The following is a 23,035-nucleotide window of genomic DNA, read 5'->3' as shown; positions in this document are numbered from 1 at the left end:
GAATGTTGTAACCAGAATTTTTCAAATACCATTGTTACCTTATCACACTTTGCTTTGCTTCTTGTATTTGTAAGAAGCAGATTAAATGAAACTTCCACCAAATGCCAATTTTTGCATTCCTGTCCCTTTGAGGATTTTAATTAGAAAAGGCATGAACCTAAAATTCTACTCCTGTGAGAGACAAATAAATCAAGCCAGAAGCAATAGCAAATTACATCATTACTGATTAAAAGCAAAGCTACTGTAATTGCAAAATTTTGTATGGAATCTCCCTTGAAGAAAGAGTCTGCTTTTCGCATCTGATCATGTCATAATTGCATCCAACTAATTAAGTAGTCGTGATGTTTGGGCAAAAAACCAAGAAGTGGTCATGATGGTCATCACCCTCTCTAAACTGCTGAACTCCAGCCAGTCTCAACAAGGGGCAAGCACTGAATAATGGAGATTGCTGCACAAGTTGTTTATTAAAATCAGAATTGCCTCTCTTGCGATGTGTCAAAACCAAGTTTTAGTGTAATTCTTCAGATCTTAACTGTCACATGGAGTTCAAGCTTGGCCCAGTATGTCAGGTACCAATTTGTTACTGTCCCATGATCAGTAGTTTTGCTGACCAGTGTTTGCTGATTTGATTGAAAAGTTCTGGTTGTTAAAGCAATATCCACTCGTTATCTAATTTTTATCTGTTTTGGTACCATTTCTCCAAACAATGGAGAAACAATGGTTCTCCAAGGATATGAAGATTGAAAAATCTAACTTACTGCTCAGTTACTGTACCTGCAGAACAGCAAAAAACCAAAAAACCAGAAGAGCAAAAAGGTAGCTCCTAAAACCCGCTCCGTCTTAAAAAATTGCAACAGCCATTTTAAAAATACGATTTCCCAACCATGTGACCTGTACAATTCTGGTTTTAGAAAAATGTAACTTTGAAAACTTTTCTTCTATCCACTTTTGTGACATAGACTAGGTTATTCATATTTCATTGGTATTGATTTCTAGTAGGTATCAGGGTATTAGGCAGACTCATTCATGAACTGTTATGTTAACTTGATTGTTTTAAGAATTGCAGCAAGCCAGTTTCTGGCGTCTCAGTTCTGTTTTCAAGGAATGGATTTAATGCTGAAGTACAATAAAAATAACAAGGAACAGCCTATTGATTAAGGCTTTGGAGAACAACTTTTCACTCCCTTTCTCTGCAGCCAGTCCTGCAGCGAAATGAGCGATTGCTGCAAAGCATTGCAGTGAAACCTTTCCAAAGAGCACCATGTGCACGCTTTTTTGCTTGATGCTAGCCTGCTCAGCCGCACATGCGTGAGGCGTTTGGCTGAGGAGGTGTGTGGCCCTAACGGGGACCATGTGTCCGTCCTCCCAATGTGGTCAGCTTGATGGTTGATCCTGAAACTGGAGCCCGGGCGCCACAGGGCCGACCTTTGCTCTGCGTCCCGGCGTTCACTTGCACTGCCGCAGCCTGATCCCCGTCACCGTGAAGGAGGTGGTGGCTCGGAGCGCATGAACCAATATTTCTAGCAGGCAGACTTTAAAAAACCCTATTAAAAAAAAATATAATGGAAGACAAGGAGAAAAATAAAACGTAAGTTCTGGTTTATTGACTGAGACTTGGAAAGGCTTGTTCCAGCTTCCCCCCCACAACCAGAGGGAGTTAGTGAGAATGGAAACTGAATGTAACTCTTCAAAGATTACTTTCAGCTATCGGAGCTATGGTATGTTCTAGCAACTGCTATAAAAGGATAGCGTGTTTAATGGAGGAACGTTGCAGAGGGCAGATGTAAAAGGAAACAACTTTTACTGAAAGAAAGGAGAAAGGGGAATCAAAGGAAGTTCACTTATTTGGAGGGGTTTGAGTGTGAATGCTAGGTTTTAAAACCAGACCCGTTTTGTGCTTTGTGATCAAGGGCCTGGTGATTTGTTGAGAAACACGAGGCTTCTTGAATCGCTGTAACACAAGGCTGTGGCAGTGCCTAATGCTGTTGCTATGGCTTTGAACCGGGAGGGAAGAGTCAGTGTTTTGGGAGCTGAGCTGTGAACAGGCTCCCATGTAGTGTTAAGGGAATTTCTTTCTGGTAACTAAAGTATGGTAACTTTAGCCAGAGTACAGCAGTGCACATAATCCTTTTGGCTGCAGTGTTAATGGAGTTCTCTTTTTTTTTTTTTTTTTTTAACTTTTAAGCTCCCGTTCAGGAGCTTCATTTCATCAGGAAAATGAAGTGATCCTGTAGATTTACTTTGTGTTCTTGCAGACTCCAATGCTTGTGGAAAGGTTTAATGTAATCTTTATTTCACATTTCAGGAGAATCAGTATTACAGTATTATTCTTTTAAATAGTATGCTGGCTTAAAGGAAAAAAGTATAGGCTGTTTAGTTTTCCTTCTGTTGTTTGTATACTCTCTGACAAACTTGGTTTGTTTGTTGTTGGGTTTTTTAATTATCCTAGACTTAAAGAAAAAACTGCTGAGAACCTCTATATTCTGATTTTTAAGGTAATTATTTCTTTAAGTCTTTCAATTAAGTAACTTTTTATAATTTCAGAATCCTTTTCAAAAAGGAGTATGCTACATTTGAAATGAATATAGAGAAAACTTAGCTGCAAGCTTCTGTAGTAAATTACTTCAGAGGTTGTATGTGTTGAAACCTCAAAAGCAATTTATTTAACAGCAGCTTTCTGATGATACTTTTGAACAAAACATAGTCTTTCTAACTGTTTTCACATATGTTAATTAAAAATAAAAAAGCATGCTCTGCAAAGCTAGTTCAGCACCTGATTTGCATAACTAGCTTAAATTTGAAAAACTTTATAGAGAAATGGAATTATGTTTTTCTGCCGGCTGACATAGATTCACACAGTATGTTGTTCTGTGATGATTAAATTAATACATTGAATGTAGAAGACCAATATATAAAGCTTTCCTGTATCTTGGAATATTAGTAGTTCTTTTTACATTTAAATATCTACATTAAGATTTATTTTAGATTATTGTTAAAATCCTCCTTCGAGCTTCTTTTGAAAATATACTTTCCTGGCCATGTGTGCTCTTGCCTTACTAGGTAAGAGGGCAACTTTGCTTTTTGATCATTCAAACACCTGACAGCCTGGAAAGAAAGAAAGAAGAGTGTCAACAATTCAAACTCCTCTCTGCTCCAACAGGAGCTATGTTGCGAAGATTGTTTGCATATATGTTAAATTTGGTCATGTTCAGAACTAGAAAAACAAGAGTCAGATTTTTCTGTGGCCAATGACAGTTGCTTAGTGATAGCTGGGAGATGAACTATACCTTCTGAAACATTAGATCCCTGAAAGCACAAAACTATTTAAAAACAAAAAAGTCAAAACCAACCAACCAAACAAACAAACCCACCAGCCCCCCCCAAACAACCTATAGAAAAGTGTTAAAAGTAGTCTTCAAAACAGCGTACATAACTAACCTTTTGTTGTGATCATTCTCCTTGCCTTCTTAATTTGCCCTTCCCAGTGTGTTTTTGTTGTGATATTAAGACTTGGTGTAACAGCTGATAAAATCACTGGGACATGGGCCCTTCTCTGTGGAGATGGAAACATCCTAGTTTTTATGAGATGAAGTGTCCAGGTATAACAGGCACATAAATGTCTATATTATGTAGTTAACTTGTGAATTATGGAGATGAATAGTAAAAGTAAAATCCAGCAAACTCCTAGCAAAATTATTCTGGCCCCAAAGTGTTCTGTGAAGCGTCAGACTCAGCGAGTCAATGGCAAGTTAGCCTGACTCCATGTTACGGTTTCAAACTGTCCTGAAATAATTGTACTGCTGGCTTGTAAGTACCTACCAGATGTAACCACAGTGTTAGGCCTCCTTGTATTTGTTAGTGGTATTTGAGCTTTAGTAGCAATGTGCTATTTGATTTATTATATGACAGGCTGATGAGTAGTGTTTCTTTCTAATGCCGTAACTGGGCCCATGTTGCTGATTAACTATCGGTTATCATGTGGCTCGTGGGATTCGTGGCTCTGGATGGCAATCCAAAGGATACTGGTTCCCTGCACAGAAAGGAGTTTTACTTTAGATATTCGTGTGCAAGAGGCATCCCTATTACGCTGTGGCTCCAAAAGTGGGACGACTGCAGGTCAGTAGAACAGAAGATTGTAACCTAAGGAGCCCTTTGAGTTAAATGGCTGATCTTATGAAAGAGAGATTCATTAGAAGCAATATGTGGGTACTAAGAGTGCAGTAGATTAATGACAATTCTTTGCTGTGTTCCTTTCTGCCATGGAAGATGACAGAGGCTTTAGAAGAAGGAGACAAAACATGCAGCTCTTCATCTTCTGAAGAGAGCTGTGAGGTATTCGTCCTGCCTAGCACCCAAATCAGTTGAAGAAAGTTTGAGATGGTGGTAGTAGAAAGAAGGAAAAATAAAGAATTAGTTCTCGCTGCTCTTGCCAACTGCTGGAGGCATCTGGACAAATTCATAAATTGGCCTAATTTTGAGGGATTCTTTGTGTGGTTCTCCCCACCGTCCCTGCTCTGCTGGGAAAGGAAAGGAGGTCATTTTTGTCTGTATGTGCCCTGAAAATCATACTTCATTTGGCTGCTACTGTGAGGCATTCGTTTGTGGCGCACCGCCCAGACTGACCCAATTGTAGCTCTCGCAATAAGGCATGATACGTTGACTAAATAAGAGCATGGCACTGTGGCTGCCTCACGTGTCTTGTGCATTTACCAACCCACCGCCCTGCTCTTGTCCCGCTTCCCTGGTGGGTCAAGGCCAGTGCATGCTCTGAAGACTGACTGTTGGTGGGGTTGGGCCCATCTAGTTGAAGGAGTTCCTCTTCTGTCAAGATATAAATATCACCCACCCTAACTGGCAAGCAGGAGAGGCTCTGGGGTGTGGGGATAGTAGTGGTGTGTGAGTGGCAGTTGGGCAATGGATGTGCTCCAGCAAGATCACGTATTACCCCAGAAGTCACTGTTTTGGTTGGGGTTTTTCCTGATAATTAATTTAATAACACATTTTCTCATAGTTCTTTCTCTCTACACATATGTATGCATGCTGAAATAAATTCTCCATGCAAACTTTCTCACTGAAACAAAAGCAAGGCTGCCCAAAACACAGCACCAAAAGCAAAACAGAACCCTGTAAGATAACTAAGCTCTATTTTTTTTTTTTTTCTTTTCTGGCTGGAAGAAACAGATTTCCTTGTATAAATCTTGATGTTCTAGTATTTTTTTGCCGTATACTGTGGTTTTGGGGCCAACATATATACTTAGATAAATATTCCAAATGCTAGATGTCAGCACATGCTGGGTAAGTGCTTAATAATCATGAAACCAAGAGCACGTGGTCTATCTCAGCGGAAAGCAGTGTGATAAAGGAGACTTCTGCAAACAAAGCTGTAGTGAAGGGGTTCCTCCAGGGAAAGGCAGAGGATATGAGAGTTAATCAAATTTGCCTTAAGTCTAAAGGAAGTCTTTTTATATTTTCAGTATGCCCCGACCTTTTCAATTGCTCATTACGTGGGCTTTTCTTGTCCACTGGGTGTCTCTCATTCCTGGCTGTGATCACGAGAAGCCTTTGATTGTGTGAGAGCACACCATGTTCACACAGAGAAGTGTAATTTTGTAAACAATAGTTTTCTGCAATTTATTGACTACTTCTAGAACAAAATAAACCTAAAAATTGAGAGTAAAAAACCCCAAGAGATTATTTGGAATTGTGTACTGTGCTTTTCACCTATGACATTCTTCTGAAGTGGTTCTCCCGTGGTCAGTACATATGCTTATGTGTCTCTACCTTAAGTGTGCCTTTGGCTTTTTACAATTACAGTTAACAATTCTTAAAACAACAATGACTGTATGTTGAGGGTGATCTGATTAAGCAGTTTTCCTTCTCTTTCACTATTGTTTGATGTGCCAGAGGATTTGAAATGGAGCTTCTTCATTCAGACTTCATTTTTGCTTTACACGTAATTGTTTCTCTCTAGTTCTTTTGTTGTATTTGAACAACATCCTCAGCTGCTGTTCAAAGCAGCTTTTACCAGCTCTTCTTTGCCTTCTAAAGATACTTCTTTTTTTTTTAGCAGGAAGGTGCCACTACCTGTTGTAAGCAGCTCCATGGGGGTGTTGTAGAACCCCAGGGATTTGCAGGCACACCACGGGTCACAGCCTGGCACTTGCACAGGACTTTCTTCCTTCCTGGAGCAAAACTAACAGTTTGCAATAGAAGCAAAACAAAACAAAAAAAATGCCACTCGTAAAGGCATGTCTCCGTGGATGAAGATCCTGGGTAAATATTTACCTTTGAGAAGAAGTGATGCAGCATTACCATATTTGTGTAATAGCATTTCTGTAGCTGTTACTATAGAAACTGCAGCATTTCCTGTAGCTGTTATTACGGAAAGGCAACACAGTGGATAATCAGGCCCTCCATTTCAGTTCAGAGACATTCTGAGCTTTGTTGAAGTGAGAGGGAAGAATCTGGACTTGGATTCAAGTGCTGGGTCTTGATTGACGTTGGCTTTATCTCTAACTTCACTCCAAAGATACTGCTAATATTATGAATGTCAAAGTTGATAGCTTGTTTCCATCCTTTCTCATTTTAAACTTGCTTAGCAAGGAAGCATTTGCCAGGCTTGGAAAAAGAGAAGATGATACCCTCCTTGGGTCAATAAAGGCCCTGGCTGCTTTAGAACAATTGCTGCATTCTTCTCTCCCTGTTCTTTTCCTAGTATTTATTTTTGACTCAACCACTTCCTTCTGTTTTTCTGTCGTTAAGGAAAAAAATGGCTTGGCTTTGGAACCTGCAAGTTCCATCAAAGTAGTGAAATCTACCATGGAAGTTGTCCGTCAGTGGGCAGAAGAAAACTCCTTAAGCTTATGTATTCTCCAAAATTTCCTGTACTCCAAAATAGCAGTAGCTATTTAAATTGTTCTTTTTTTCATTCTAGAGTGCTCCACAAGATTCAGAATTAGGCCAACCTCCTGGTAATGGGCATGGTTTAAAAAGGACCCCTCAGGAAAACAGCATAGAAAGATCTGGAGGTCAGGACATCTCAGATCTTCCTGCTGCTGTGCAACTGGCTGAGAGCATATCCCCATCAATTCCAGGACCTACAAGGTAAGAAATGAAGTTTCTTCCAGTGAATAGAATTGAAGCCCTGCTGCTGTTGATAGTTGGGGGATTTTCATTAAGTTTATGTTCTTGTGTAACTGATTTTCAAAATCTATCATCCTGATGGATGATGATGATGCAGTCTTCAAAATAACCTGACAAAACAAGGCTACTTACTATTTACTAAACTGACTTTCTCGCCTTACTGCATAGCTATAAACAAGACACCAGCTGTTGTAGTAACTCTTGACCTAAACTTCCTATGCTTTATGCTCATACTAATAAACTCTCATCTGAGACAGAGAAACATTGAAGAGTCTTTTGTAGTCATATATGACTGTGAATGAAGATGTAATTGTAAACAATTGCAAAATGCCGTGCTTAGCTCTGCATAACAATTCTATTAAAAAGTACCAACCCAGCTAATATTTATTAGCATTGTGCTCTTCTAAATGCCTTAAAATTCACCTGATTAAATAAATAGGACCACTTTCAGAGTTAAGGTATTCTTCAGTGCTGTTAAGGATGACAGAAGGTAACGTAATCTGGATTTTATTAAATATGCCAAAGGGAATATTTTGTCTGAAGCATTAATACTTTTTACTTGAATACTTGAATCTTCCCATGGTACTAGAATTTTCATCTGCTGCAATGAAGAAATTATCTAATGCCAGCATGATTTTGACATAGGGCTGAATACTTTCCTCATCATCAGTGTTACCTGGGATAGAATGATAGATACAGCTTAGAAGGGGTAGGAGTAACTTGCTGATGAATGTGTAGGTTTTTTAGGCTGTGGGCACCTTTTTAAGTGTTTACATGAACTTTCTTTAAGATTGGACAATTCACTGCAAAAAGATTGGCCACATCCTTTTCAAGGGGAGTATGTGTGAATTGGGCCTTTTTCTGTTTCCACCAACCCTGGCTACCATTTCTGATTGCCACTGTCTTTGAAAGATATAAATTTGAGAAATGAAAAACAAGAACAAACAGTAGTCAAGCAAAATATTTCAAATGCTGTTAAGTTAATGCTATCCCAGGCAATAAACTCTTCTTCTGCCTTTTTTTAACAAGAAATTATGGAGATTAAGCATTGACCACCCACCTAGAGGGTGGTCAAACACTGGAACAGGCTTCCTAGAGAGGTGGTTGATGCCCCAAGCCTGTCAGTGTTTAAGAGGCATTTGAACAATGCCCTTAATAACATGCTTTAACTTTTTGTCAGCCCTGAAGTGGTCGGGCAGTTGGACTAGATGATCGTTGTAGGTCCCTTCTAATATTCTATTCTATTCTATTCTATTCTATTCTATTCTATTCTATTCTAAAATTATTGATGTCATGCAACAGTCTGTGGCAGTTTAAGTCCAAATGCAGGTATTAAGTAAGATCATAATTGACCACATCAGGGAAATTTCAGGGAAACTTAGAGACATGAGATAATCTAAAAAGACTTACCAAGAAAAAGCAGTTTACTTTCTGGAAGGGATAGTTTGGCTGTGCTGTGGAGCTCTTAGAGTTCAGTAGGTTGTCATACTTCAGTACACACACAGGAAGATAGTTACTATTAATTCTATTTCTTCTGACTGCCACTACCACATCTTAATTATTTACTGAAAAAAATAAAGTCTGAGCAAGGCTAAGACTGCAAAGTCAATTTACAATGATAAAGGTATTTAGGCTTGAAGTTTAAAGTGATGAAAGGTTGCACGTCTTTCCTAGAGATGTATGACTTTCTCTTCCAATGTGGCATCACTTTACTATCTAGCACCAGGTCTAGACATGAAACAGCTCTTCCTTGGATGAGTTCCTTATGTCTTTGAGAGTGTCTCTCCATTTTCATGTCAAATGAGAAAAGCCACAGATGTCATTCACACTAGTTAGAAAAAAATTGAGTTTGCAGTTGTGATGTAAACTCGGACAGGAGGAGAACTTTAGATGCATGTTTTGTTCATATGTTATTACAGTTAAAAAATACTACATGTATCCTCAAGCTTCTAGTTTCTCTCAACAGTATTGTGCATAATCACTATATTGTATGTGTGTGTAATGGTGAGTAACCATGCTGTCGTAGCTGAAGAAAACATAAATTTATTCTAAGCTACTTAAAACATGATCCGTTGTGATTTATGGCAATAATATAGTCATTTTCCGGTATTCTTATCAATACGCAGGTTATATTATGGAAAGGGGAAAGAGAGTTGAGGGGGAAATGATGAGTATTAGCAACTGTTAAATTTTATATGTAGGCCTATCATGAGTAACATTCCTAAAGATTAGAGTTGGTTGTGAAACTGCAAAATGACAGACTTAGGCTGTGTACTTAGAACTGCAACACCCGTACACCCTCTGACTGACAGCATTTGCACCAGCATCCACCTGATACAGTGATTGTGCCAACCACTAAGACCTGCCTTATGTACTGCCTCTATTCTGTGAATGAAGCAGCAGCAGAACTCATCAGGGGGCTTAAATTATATACATTGTTCTTGTTTCTCAAAAAGCATCTCTGTACTTTCTTGTCCACATTTTAAGGGAGACAATATACACAACTTTCTCCAATGGCTGCCTATAAAGACCCTTCTAACTAGCTGCAAGGAAACTGGTAGGAGCAGTAACGCTGTGAAACACTCAAAATGGAAAATGTGCTTTCAGCTCCCTGACCTAACACTAACTCCCAGGAGTGAGCCTTATCAAAGCAATTAATCTTTCCGAATTTCATTTTCTGCACCTGTAAGTGGGTATAGAATATTCACAGCATAGTATGTTAAAGAGTAAGAGATTCTTAGATGTCGCCAGAGAGGAGCAACAAGTATGCGGAGGTTTAAACTTTCTGACATTCTTGCTCCATTCATTTGTGGAAATGTAAAGAATTCAGGTATACGAAATCAGAGGGTGCCATATGAGAGTCCTGAGGAAATAGCTTTCCATCACTTCTGTGATGTTTGGTTCATTTTTAAAATTCAAAATATATAAAATCAAGGAGGGGACTTTGGGGGAGGGGAGGTTGTTTTACCCTGGTCAGCAGTATCTTCCTCTACTTCTGTCTCCAAGAAAAATAATAGTAGGTGGCAAATCATATCAAGCAGCCGGGAATGAAGCTGTATTCATCCATGCAGCAGGATTTTGTCACTTTCACCCAATCTGGTAAAAACCATTCTTGATGAAACCTGTGTGCAGTCACAGCTAGGAAAGAATAAGGATGAAATTTTGGGGTTTTTTTTGGTGGTATGGAGAAGGAAACGTCAGCTTCAAGTTCCTCTAGCCACTCAAATGTGGGAAACCATTTAATACTGCCTGCAGACAGATCTATATCACTGTCAGTGCTGGAAGGACATGGTAAACTTCTCAGTTTACCTGAATATTTGACCTGAGACTTCTAGAATTTATCATGGATCTCGCATCTTCATATGGGTGGACCTTTGTATCTTCATCCTGTGGGCAAGATTGGGCAATCCTGCCATCGAAGGGAAACAAAGCTACAAGGTCTTAGCTGAAGACCTCACCGTGGCTTTTAACACAACAAGGAATGGCCTGTCTTACTGGTGGAGTCTCCCTTGAGAATGCAGAAATATATTAAACGTGTTGCAAAACTTATATGCTGACTTTGGTGTACTGGGACAGAGCAGAATTTAACCCTCAAATTATTGTATCCATGTTATTCTTTTTCAAAACCTGTGTTGTTCGTCCTGATGCTTTAGTATACTGTAGGACTCACAACAGCAGTTTTTCAATTTATTTTTTAAGGGATTCATAAGATTCTTGTTTCAGGAAACATATTAGATGGGCAGGAGCTCAGGCAATTACTTTTTATTTAGCCTTACTCCTGAAACTGCTGGCATATGCCTGTTTTGGGTGGCTTCTAAGTTATATCCTGCCAAAATAGAAACAAAGACAGTAAACGGAAATCTTTGAAGTTTCAGATTCCAGGCTGTTTATTTTTAACTCGCTCCCGTATGCTGCTTTGAATGCATCTTTTCCACCCTGAAGTGAACTCTTACAGTCTTAAAAGTGGATGACCTGCTATCTTCAGATGGAGTATCTCTGTGTGGAAAACTACCACGTTTGCTTTTTTCCAGTCTTCTGGGTGGCTTTCTTCCATCCTCCACAAATTCTCAGAATTGTTTCAGTCACTTTTAGATTCTTATGTTTTGGAATTCAAAACGTCTGTGACTCTTATTTTAAAATACTCTGTCTCAGTCCAATTTTTTTTACCTGTTTCTCACTAGTCCTGTATGCTGAAAAGTAACACCATCAGCAATTAATCTGTAAACTTTCCATGTGAAATAAAAATGCTGAAGAACTGGAATAGTTAGCAAGCCTCAGGCTTGCTAACATTGGTGTCTGCGCGAGATGTAACCATGCCTTTCTCCTGGTGCACACACAGAAGAAAACGCCTGGGGAATCCTTAGCTGGACAACTGTACCCCAGAGAAGCATTTTTTCCTGCAGGTTTAGGAAGAAGCAGATACAGCAATTTAAAAGGTACCCACCCAGAAGTAGTTCAGGGGAATAAGCACTCTTCGTGGATAAACTTGGCCACTTTCCCACCTTGAGTGCTGTGCACAGATCCTATGGAACCCACAGAGCCACTGCAGAATGACAAGCTGAAGCTGGGACCGTCTGTTCGGGAGGCTGGGCCCGCCTGTTCGTTGCCATGCTCCCTGCTGACTCTCCGGCTATCTCAGATGGAGACCGGGAGCCGGTTGTGGAACTGGAACTGCAGATCTGGCCATGTTTGCTTGCTGCAGCAGTAGCACAGCTTACTTTTTTAATGTTAGAATAATTTAGTTCGGTCATACTTAAAATATTGCAGGCCCTGAATTTTATTCTGTGTATGGAACAAGGAGGTGAAAAGTGACTGGGGGTGGGGGGAGAAGGGGAGGACAGTTCCCAGGAGGATCATATAGATCATTATTCCTGTTTCACTTTTTCCTGAAAGCTTAGACATACAGGGAGGGCCGGGGGAAGCTGGCTGCTGTTAGCAGCCCTTTAGCGATGATGGATTTCTCATGTGTTTGTTTACACTGAAAAGTTCAAATAGTGACTTACTCTGACTTTTTTTTTTTTAAAGGGAATGTGGAAATTATTTCTATGTTCCTAATTAACTTTCAATACCTCTAAGGGACAGATTAAAGTACAGGATTCTTTAAGTTAACTCAAGTCCTCCAGTACAGTGTGTCCAAGTGTGTAAACTCAAAATGTAGATGCTGATCTCTCGTGTCACGGGAAACGGAACAGAAACATTTGAGTAGCAGCTATATGTGTGCCATGGTGGCAGAGCTGGCTGTGCATTTATCCCCTTCAGTGCTTTGTAAATTCATCCTCAGATTTCAGGCTTTTATACTCCTGGGAATATAATCACTCAGGCTCTGAGTTACATCAGTATGGATAGCAAGCTCTGGGTTTCATAGGCTTCAGCACTTGGTGTTTTTCCCTCACAAGTGTGACTGAGTTGGAAAGACTGCCTGTGCTTTCAACAACTGCTGCATGTTTTAGAAGGAAAGCAAAGGAATAAGAAAAGGAAATTTTGAATTATCTACAATTTTCTGTTGTTGGATCATCATTTTGTGTTTTTTACCAAGTAGGCTTAACATCTTTGGGCATCTCTACCCCCCACCCCTTGACACCCCCCTCAGATAGTAATTGCCAGAGACCTTTTGTCTAGCTGCTGCTGGTTTTATCTTCTGTCTCCTTGCCTTTGCTGTGGATGGCAAGACAGCATAATGGAAGTTGCGACTTCAAGTGTTAATGGCTGGTAGATTGGGTATGGCTCTTAATCCAGAAGTATTTCTGGTAGATGCACCATAAGTCATCAATTTCTTAACATCCTTTATAGCTTCACACCCTAAACACAAACCAGGCAGTGCTGTCCTAATAAACATCTTAGTAACTGGGCAGTACTCTTAAATTGTTTCAGGATAATTCGAAATTGCCACAATATATTCTAAAGGTGGAAGACGTTAACTATAGGTATTAAAAATTAATCGGTAAATTTGCAATGTGCTTTCAAACAAGCAATTTCTCAGTAATTATTTATGCAAAACAAACACTTTAGACATATAAAGATTTAACTCATTGTTATTTGATGTTGTAACTGTAAGGATAGCATTCATATGGTCAGTATGTTAAGGCCTTGAACTTGCAAATCCTTAATTGTGTGCTTAACTTCTAAGACAAGGGAAAAGTTCCCTTTGATAACTCTTGAGTGCAGTGGGACACTTGCATATTTCAAGTTACATATGCACCTAGGTCTTCGTATGACTGCATTTTCTTTTTTTTCTAACATATCATTGATTATGTGCAGCAATTATTCCTAGCAAAATGACTTTTTCTGCCCTAAGCTCTACACGAACTATGAGGAACTCTAATGTTCTTTCATGCTTTGTCATTTGCACGTTTTGTTTTAAATACTACCCTACAGAATGGTTTTTTCCCCTTAATAATATCAAGCTAGTTCAGATTACAAACAAAAGAGATCAAGTAACCACAAAAGAGAACAGATTTTATTTTCCTGTATTTAAAAACCCCCAACTTTTAGGGTCATAGCTTTATGTTGATCGTATTGAATGGGTTTGTCTCAAAATACATGCTCCCTGCAGGTAATTATTGATTGCTAATACATTGTCATATAGATTGGGTTTTACTCAGGGGAATTATCTTCAGCATGTGGTGTCATTTCCCTGTAGTGTTGTTCCCTTTAGAAAGAGTGGAAGATAATGGGACTAGGTGTGACCTTAAGAGGTCATCTAGTCCATCCTTCTGCCCTAAAGGAGGATCAACTGTGCTTAAGTCCTTCCCAACAGATGTTTGTCTAACCCCAGCAGTGTCTTGCAGACAGAAAAGCAAGATTACAAAAAATTAAAAGGAAGATGTAGGATATGTTCCCTATATAGTTTTCCTTGTTACCTACATCAGAAGAAGAAACATAGATGGAGATATCCAAACAGGTCAGTCTGGACGTATCTTATTATGACTGGAAACTCGAACCTTTCAATTCTCTGTTATGTCCTGAATAAAACATTGAGGCAAGCTGAAGTAGCACAATGATGAATGTGTACTACTTCATTGTAAAAGTGATAGTTTAAGTTGCTGTCACAGCATGTGCCAGCACTGTCATTTTAATTTTGTTCAGCATTCATTAATTACAAAGTTGTTCCAATTCCTTCATCTACTCCTGAGTAAAGTGAACAAGTTTTCAGCATTATCGAACACCAGAAAAATTGTTTTAGTTGATTCATAATGCTGAATAGCTTAGTTCATAGGATTGTCATCTGCCCTTGAACCTGCTAAGTCACAAGTTTACTACTATGACTCTTCACAAAGTTGCTACCAGCATGGCAGTAGATAGTTCATGGGTTTAGCAATTGTATTCAAGAAAACTTAACCACTTTAGACATGTTTGGAACTGTTGCATATCTAATAGCTGCAAATAGAAGTCTAATATAACAAAGAAGTAATATCTGTAAAGATCTTAAAGAAATTTCAGTCAGCTGAAATCTGTAAAAATGCAAATATATAATGATGGTCTGTGTGATGAACATTACCAATGTTTCAATCCCAAATTTATTACCATGCTTTTCCTAACTCAGTTGACAAATGGGAGTAAAGAATCAGAGGTTAAAGATGATAAAGATGATAAGGACAAACTGTAATTGTAGGTGGTGTTTTCTCCTTTTTCCAACACTCAGTTTCACAGAGGTTAGAGGGCTTCACCCTCCCCAGCCTGCACCCACGTTTGTTCTTCCCCTGAACACCATGTCTGACAGGAGCATGCTTCCAGGTTGAAGAACCCTGGGCACACAACTTCTAATGAGCAATTTAATCAGTAAGAAGATAAACCTGCAACACGAACAAAAAGCTGGAACGGCAATTGACTCCCACTTTTCCATCCTCTCCCCAATTCAGTGTTGTGGTTTCTGCCCCTGCTCTTCTAATTAAGAGTCCCTGAGTGCAAAATTAATGTCAAATGATTAAGTCTGTTCCTTCCTTAGGGAAAGCCTCCTGGCATCTCCTTGTTTGTTCATGTCCCGTCATGCCCCATGTTGTCAGTGATCCAACAAATACCAGATATTGCATTGCCACCTGTGTTGTTCCCAGTGTCAGTAAGTTTTATATGGATAGGTGTTTTCAGTGTGCTAGGAAAAGAAAAACTTTTGAGCAAAAGAAGGTGTTCTAAGCATCTTTTATAACTACAGTTTGTAGGGCACTTTGAATTTCTGAAATGTAGCCTGTTACTGCTAAGCTGTGGCAAAGCTCCAGTGATGGGCTCACCGTGAACGAACTCTCTCCGTGCAGCTATGGAACTAGAGCGCACTGCCGTTACAGTGACCTCTGAGCATTTGACAACGTGTTGTCTGTGTATCTTGCTTTGGGTGGGGGGATTGAGAGATTTATTATTTCATGTTAAGTAAATGATGCCCCTTGCTCCCAGGTACAATTCCATGTTCAGTTTTGAATTGGTCTTTCACTCCATGTTCCCTAAGGCAATGAAAATACGCGCCGGCTTCCCAGGGGAGGTGAAGGAGAGAACAGGGTTAACCTATTCCACCACCTACAAACCTAAGTATGGAAACTGAGGTCCACACAGTGTACGTGAAAAATATTAAAAATAACTTCTCCTTCTCTGCAGTTAGTGCACCCACATCATCTCTGCTTCCATTTATTCTATCTTATCTTTAATGGGCGTGGAGAGAGATCATACAAACGGTTATACCTTATATGCACTGAAATCAAACACTGCAATAAAATGACCTCATAGGGCATGTGTCGTTGTATGGCAAGGTCGGTCGTTCGGCAAGGTGAGACCTTTGACCCTTTGGTGAGAATCAACTGTGCTGATTAGTTGGAGAAAACATTCAACAGATGGGCCCTTCTTAATCTTCTGCTGCACAATAAAAGTATAGCCAGATAAGAGCAGTTACTGCGGATTGCACAGCCTTTAGTTTTGCGCAAACTAGTCTCACAGAAGCAGAAATGAAAAATCTTTCTTTGAGTTACTGGTGGTTTTTCCAGTATTTTTGTCACTTTTTCCCATGTTGCTCCCTTAGTCTGTTAGATGTGTGTCCCCGCTCCCCACACTTAGCTAAGACAGGTTTTGGAATGGTTACAATGCATGCCATGAGCATGGTGGCTGTCAGGTAAGACTGGGGACATGTTTTCCAGAGTAATGAGCATTTAAATCACTGTAATGTGTGTCTGATGGTTTAGCTCCTGAAAGCAGATTATCAGCTTCTCAGTGCATGTACTGCATGGCTTTGAAACATCAATAGCACGAATTGTTTTTATTCTTTGCTTCATTTTCTTTATTGACATGAAACGAATAAACATTTCCATTGTTGGCAGCATCAGTAATGAAGGCATCAGTAGCTACAGTGCTGAAGATTTATCCAATCCAAATTCAAGCATGGTGTCTTCAGAGGTGACAGGACAGAACAGTATCTTGCAAGAACATGGAGGACAAACAGGTTCTGATTTCTCAAAGCAGGCTGCAGAAGCAAGAGAGAGAAGTCTGCCTACCTCAATGTCTTTTGCATACTGTGCCAAAACACATGTCACAGCAGATCTTACAAGCAATGACAAGTTGCCAACCTCAAATTGCAATGAAGCAGTGCCATTCCCAGGTCCAGTGAATGACGAAGAAGAGGGAATAGCACATACCGTGTCTGTGCACAGAGGCCCAAAATGTGACAGTATTGCTGCCACTTCCATCAAAAACAATGAAAATGATCCCAGAAACCCAAGCCCGGAGCCCAGCCCTCCTGCAGCAATTACAGAAATGCAAGGAGTCACACAAATGAGTTTGAATGAATTCAGATTGCTCTGGCAGAGTGAGCAGCTGGGTGGCATGAAGGAACCACATGTCAGCACGTTTCCCCAGGGTAAAGAAGCAGGAGATTATTTTACTGCTCAGGAGGCCAAGCAGGAGCGAGGAGTTTTGGAAGTAGGTCAGCCGCAGACTGTAATGCAGCAAGGTAGACAGAACACAGATGGTGGAGAGGGTCTGCTAATGAAAAAGGAAACCTTAATCCTAAATTATCCAGCAACAGGAGGCTCAGACAGTGAAAAATTTGGAGCAATTGTGAATGCTCAGGTCTTCACTGAGATCAGTGAAGTCTGTAATCTACAGATGGGGGCTGTAACAACAGCTAAAGGGGATGAGGCAAACCCAGCTCTATCTGGAAGCAAAGGGGAGCAATCAGAAGCCTGTACTTTAATGTCAGAGTTGCCTTCTAACCCTCCAAATCTCTTGGTATCAAAGCCTGAAGAGCCTTCGAGGGAATATGTGCCAGGAAATGACTCTCAAGATCCAATGAGGAGTGAAGGAGTGAAAACAGCCTCTGAAAAAAACGAACCCATTTTTCAAAGAGAGCTTCAAAAAGAGGATGAGCTTGTTAGTGCCGAGCATTTCAGTGTGCCTTTATCATTTAAGCGAGAGGAAGAACAAAAATCAGCTGTCACAACTGAAAGCCCAAAAGATGAAGCCAGTAGCAATGAAATTATAAAAGCTGATGATGTGTCTAGAGAAAGCACCACACTTTCTGAAACAGAAAGCGTTATCAATCCCACCAAGGAACATTCCCTGGTAGATAAAGGATTATTACTGGAAGAATATGCATTAAGTACTTCTCTGAGCAGATCCACAGACCTGAATCAAAAAGAAACCGAGGTGAATGTAACAGGAGAAAAAATCAGAACAGAGGAGGCACGAGTGACAGAAACCAGTGAATTACCTGAGGGGTCAAGTGGGGCAGAAAGACAACTATTGAACTCTGTTAGTAGCCACCACCAGGATGTGGAAAATACCCATTTGGGACACAATCCTGAAGAATTCAGTCTTTGTGAAAAGACTTCAACAGGTGACCTAAGGGAAGAAGCTGGGGAAAAGCCTCTGAATTTAGACAGTAACTTTAAATCGCCTGAAGACAGTACACACTCTCTTGGTTGTAAATCTGAACAACAAATGAGTAAAGAGAAAACAGCTGCCACAGATGACCTGGAGAATAAGCTCGTGGCTTCACTGCAGTTTCCATGGGAAGAATGCCCACTGAGTTTTGATTGCTTTAACACTGAGGCAGAAGACAAAACTTCGGGCCAGCCAGGCTGTAACGGGACTGAAAAGGTTTGTTTAGCCCATGCACACAGTTCACCGCTCCTCCACTCTGAGAACAATAATATTAAGCAGAGTAAGCAGGATGAATGCTGGGTAAAGGCTTTTGCTAGAGGAACTGTGTTAGAATCTGAATGCAAAACTGAGAGTCAAGAAAAGCCTGAGAGCTATAGCAAGTCAGAAGAAAGTGTAAAAATGTCCAAGTCAAAACTCAAGCTCCAGGGCTTAAATGAGTTGGCAGGGACTATGGATTGCATGCCTGTTCAGACTGAGGAGGCCTTACCGGTTTCGGAAACCAAAGAACAGATCAGTCACATCACTGAAGTGCCTCGCAGCGATCCAGAGCAAGGACCTGCAGCTGCAGCTGCACGAAGCAGTGCCATGGATGGTAAAGAAAATGAGGGTATTCAACAAGAGAAGCACCAAACTGCAGTGAAAAGTTTTGTGGAGGACAAAGATTTGGCACTAAAAAGTGAATGCAAATCGGATGTGCTGATGCAAGCTCAGCAGGAGCAAGTGGCTGCAGAAAGTCACAGAAATATGCAGATGGCTTGTTTAGAAACCTCCCAAGCTGTAGTCAGTACTTCAGGACTCGCTCCTCAGCAAGTTCACTTGGAGGAAGGGGGTGACAGCCGCATCAGTGAAAACAGCTGCCCCTCTGAGAGTGACACGTGCAGCTTTTCTGAGGCCCTGGAGTGCAGTATCAGAGAATTGCAAGAAAATGCAGATGTTCCAACTACTCTTCCCCAAGCAGAGCAAACGGAGAAGTCAGTGTCTGTTGCTGGTGACAGTGGCTGGATTTCAAATACAGGACTCGAACAACAGAAGCAGCAAAGCAGGCTGACAACTGTCACAAAAGCAGACAATCGGGAACACAAAGAAAGAGCTCTAAAACCTGAACGGCCATCGGACTTAAATAATCACAGCAACATGCCAGAAATACCTCTAAACATTTCAAACCATCTTAATAAAGAATATTCTGTGTTAGGTCCAGCATCGATCCAATGCGACTCTGACACAGCAAAAGAAAAGGACAAGGATAAAAGCAGTGCCGTGGTGTCAGAGGATATGTGCAGCAGCAAACATGGGCAAAATATTTCTGGTGTGACCATGCTTAATTTGCAAGATTGCAATGAGCAAAACAAAACTGATCTCAAGGCAGAAGAAAACTGCCGCAGTAAGCAAAACTCAAACAAGCCCGAGCAGGATAATAATTCTTTGATCTCAGCTAGTCAGCATGAAGCAGCATGTCATAACAATACGTTTTCTAAAGAATCTGACAAGAATGAACAGCCAGGCAGCGTGTGCAGGATAAAGGATAATACTGGTGAAAGCTGTGCTGCTGCTATAAATGCTCTTCCAGGGACACAGAATTCAGCAAGTGCCACTAACATATCACAGGCTTCGCCAAGTGATACAGAAATAGCACATACTTCTGATAATTCTGAGAAAAATGATCCTCAAATATCTCATCCAGAAACTCGAGGAAAAATGCCATTAATGGCAAAGAACTCGAAAAAGATTGAAGGCCTGACTGCTCATGGGGAAATCAGCCGGAAAGATGGAAACATGGAGATAAGTTGTGAGGACAGTGCTTCTGTCACAAAAACAAGCAATATGAAAAGTGATAAAAGTCCAGGGGCACAAGGATCTCCTTCACCATTACAGGCACACGGGGAAGTAATTCCCACTGATAAGTCATATAAATCCAGCTGCATTCAAAAGACACCAGAGGAGCCTGGTTATTGTCAAGCAAATTTTACAGCCCTCTCTACATGGACCTCTGTACTCAGCCATTCTAGCCAGCAACCTGGAAACAATACTAACAGTGATACTGGGGAGGAATTACTAAATAATGAGCTGGAAGTTGTAGCATGCCAAAATGCCTTAGAAAGTGACTCTAATTTGCAGATTGCTGCAGGTTCTCAGGTGTCTGTGCGCTTAGGTCCTTCACTCAGGGTAAGCACAGGTAAAACAGCAAATTCAGAAACCAGATTTGTGGGGAATATGCATGTTAATGAAAAAGATGTTCCAGACCACAGTTTTCAGGGAGATGGAAACAGAAGTTTAGGCCTGCCAGAGACTTTAAATGTGGGGCAGAGTACTGGAAACTTGTCACAGTTCAATTCTGAGAAGTTGAAGAAAAAGATATCTGCAATTAAATCCAAAGAAACAAAAAGTGAGGCAAACTTCAAAGAACAGCAAAGTGACAGTTCAGCAGAGTCTCTGTTAGCTCTCCCTACTCTAGAAGGGAAGCTGCTGAGCCTTTCATCTGTTGGTAAACAAGAAGGCTGTAATGAGGAAATTGCAACTAATATCTGCGTAGATGACAAGTACAGTAAGATCTTAGAGAAATCTGGGAATTCAGAAAGAATGGAAGACCTTTCAAAAGAGAATAATAACGTAACCAGGACAGAGATCAGTATTTCCGAGCAGTCTGCAGAGAACTCTGGAAGGGAGCATGAGGCTCTGACTTGCAGCTCTCTGGACATTGGCTCCAGCCTCCCAGACTTTAGGGAGCATATCAGCCAGATATTTAAAAAAACTGTCCACAGCACACTGAGTGCTGAATTACCCCTACTTCTGTCTGAAAATCATGCAGGCTTCAAGCAGAGTCCAGTGGCCAAGGATACAGCAGAACTGTGTGGTGCTGAGGACTTTTCAGAATCAAACAAGGTGGGCAAAGGAGCTGCCGAGAGCACCTCAGAAGCAGAGGGGCAAGAGTTGTCTTTAGCTACTGAGTCTTCCTGCAAAGCTGCCAAGGGCAAAACTCTGCAACAAGAAAACACAGTGGCAGAGCTGCCACCAGCAAGTCTCCAGGACACTGAGAAAAATAGGCTGCCCGGTAGCTGTTTAGAAGTGGTCCCTAGATTCGATGGCACTACACCTGCCGAATGTGCTCTGCAAAATCTGCAAAAGCCAGACAAAGCCACTGAGCATCCAGAGGGCAGTGAAATGAAAGGAAAGGAAGGCGTGTGTGCTAGTGGCGTTGATCCTGAATTGCTAATAAGCTTAGAGATAAAGAAGCAAGGACCGACTTCATTTGATGGGGCAGCAGCTGAGAACTTCCCTGCGTATTCTGACAGTAAGCAACAACCCGCTGTAGCTGTTACCTCTACAGGCGATGTACAGAAGAGGGACTTAGAAGATGCTGCTACCGCAGAGGGAAATAACTTAATTACAGAGTGTAATGCAGAACCAGTTTCATCTGAAGAAGATGTAAGTCTTCCTACTGAACAGTGCCAGGATCCTAAGCCAAATGAGCAGGAGAAAAGTGAGTACGGTGATCCAGACATTGCCAAGAGCATCTCTGACATGGCAGCTTCAACACTTGTCCCGGGAGGATCTTACAATCATGAAAAATTGCCAGACAATTTTAATGTGCCACCTGGGGAAAATCAGGAGACACACATTCGCAGCAATTTTATGCATGACATTAAGTCTCAGAATGACATGCAGATGATACAGGACGATCCAGTAAATAGGAAATGTTTGGAAACACTGGAAAATTCACAAGTTGCACAGCAAGAAAAGAAAGTGACCATGCATGGGTTAATAGATTACTTAAAAAACGAAGTAAGCCAGGATGATTGCTTGCAAACTGACTCTAAACTAGAATCTAGCAATATGACTGAGGGAGATGTAAAAGAGAGCAGTGACACAGTGTTAAGCACAGCAAAGGCAGGTAACGAAAAAACTGGAGACATCCCTGAAACAGGTACTGCAAGGATGTTAGTCACTGGTGAAGGTGACTTAGCTATAAACACGAGCACTGAAGAGCAGGAGACATACCTGTACAAAAATCACTCTCCAACCATTCCTGTGATGGAGCAGGGTGAGCATTCTGCATGTACAGATCTCACTGTTGCTGAAAATCAGCCAAGCAAGATGAATTCAGAACATGAAAGCTCACTTCAGGATGCCAGAAGAAAGCTATCGCCGCTTGCATTAACTGAGCCTAAGGACCTTGACCTCAAAGAACTTCAAGAGATGGCTGTGGCAGGATTACCTACTGAAAGGTATTTACTTTAAATTACTATATGAAATGGTTGTCAGGATCCTGGGGCTTTATAGGGATACAATTTTGAAGGCAGATACCATTGTCTGGGCGGTTTGGGAGGGCATGGTACTTACTCTGTTCTTAAATTTCTATTAAATTTCTGTTGCTTCTACATGTGGACTATGTGGAAGAAATGTGAAGTGATTTGTAAGGGCAGAGGGGTCCTAAAAGCTGAGGAGCTCCATTCTTACCTGTTCCATCTGCTGGTCCAGATTCCTGCCCTTACCTGTGTGGATTTGCTTAGCTTCCCAGTGTTCACACCTCGTAGCCTAAAGTTAGGCAAACAAATAGCACTTCCTAGCCTTAAGTTAGTAGGCTTTTGCCTAAGTTTTGGTGACCCAGTTAAATGAGACCTGCAGCATTCACATGGTGGATTGCAGTATTTAAAAACAAGTCTACAGTATAACCCAATTACTCACAGTTAGCTGTCTAGGCCTCCTTCTTATCCTCCCATATAATATAATTGTATTGACAGTGCCTTTGATCACTGTGTTATTCAGTGTTTCTGATGACATGGAGTTGTTTCAGATGTGAATTCTTCTTAGCTGGGATTTGTGAAGCCTAAGAGTTGGGGTTTTTTATTTTCCAAACCTAGCAGTAACTGCTTTAATAAAGTTAAGACTTTTTTTTGTGAGTTTCTACTTTGCTGTCTGAATTCTCAGTTTGATGTGCAGTTAATTCAAAAGAATTACAATCTTAGAACGGGTGCTTTCCGTTTATCTAGTCATGTCACTGCTTCCTCTGTAAGTTCAGCAACTTTCTTGCACACTG

General features: G+C 40.7%; 1 protein-coding gene across 8 annotated transcripts in view; it reads left to right on the top strand.

Moving 5' to 3' along the window:
* Positions 1 to 23,035, top strand: part of TACC2 (transforming, acidic coiled-coil containing protein 2) — a 149,317-nt gene that overhangs the window by 22,345 nt on the left and 103,937 nt on the right. For all 8 annotated transcript variants that reach the window (XM_009325885.1, XM_009325888.1, XM_009325891.1 and 5 more), the window contains 2 exons: positions 6,935 to 7,104; positions 16,440 to 22,223. In XM_009325885.1, coding sequence (XP_009324160.1) covers positions 6,935 to 7,104; positions 16,440 to 22,223 — 5,954 coding nt within the window. The remainder of the gene's footprint in view (positions 1 to 6,934; positions 7,105 to 16,439; positions 22,224 to 23,035) is intronic.

This window comes from Pygoscelis adeliae, unplaced genomic scaffold (assembly GCF_000699105.1).
Source record: "Pygoscelis adeliae isolate BGI_AS28 unplaced genomic scaffold, ASM69910v1 Scaffold4, whole genome shotgun sequence".
Lineage (NCBI taxonomy): Eukaryota > Metazoa > Chordata > Aves > Sphenisciformes > Spheniscidae > Pygoscelis > Pygoscelis adeliae.
Note: the sequence above shows the minus strand (reverse complement) of the source record. Positions and strands in the feature narration are given on the sequence as shown.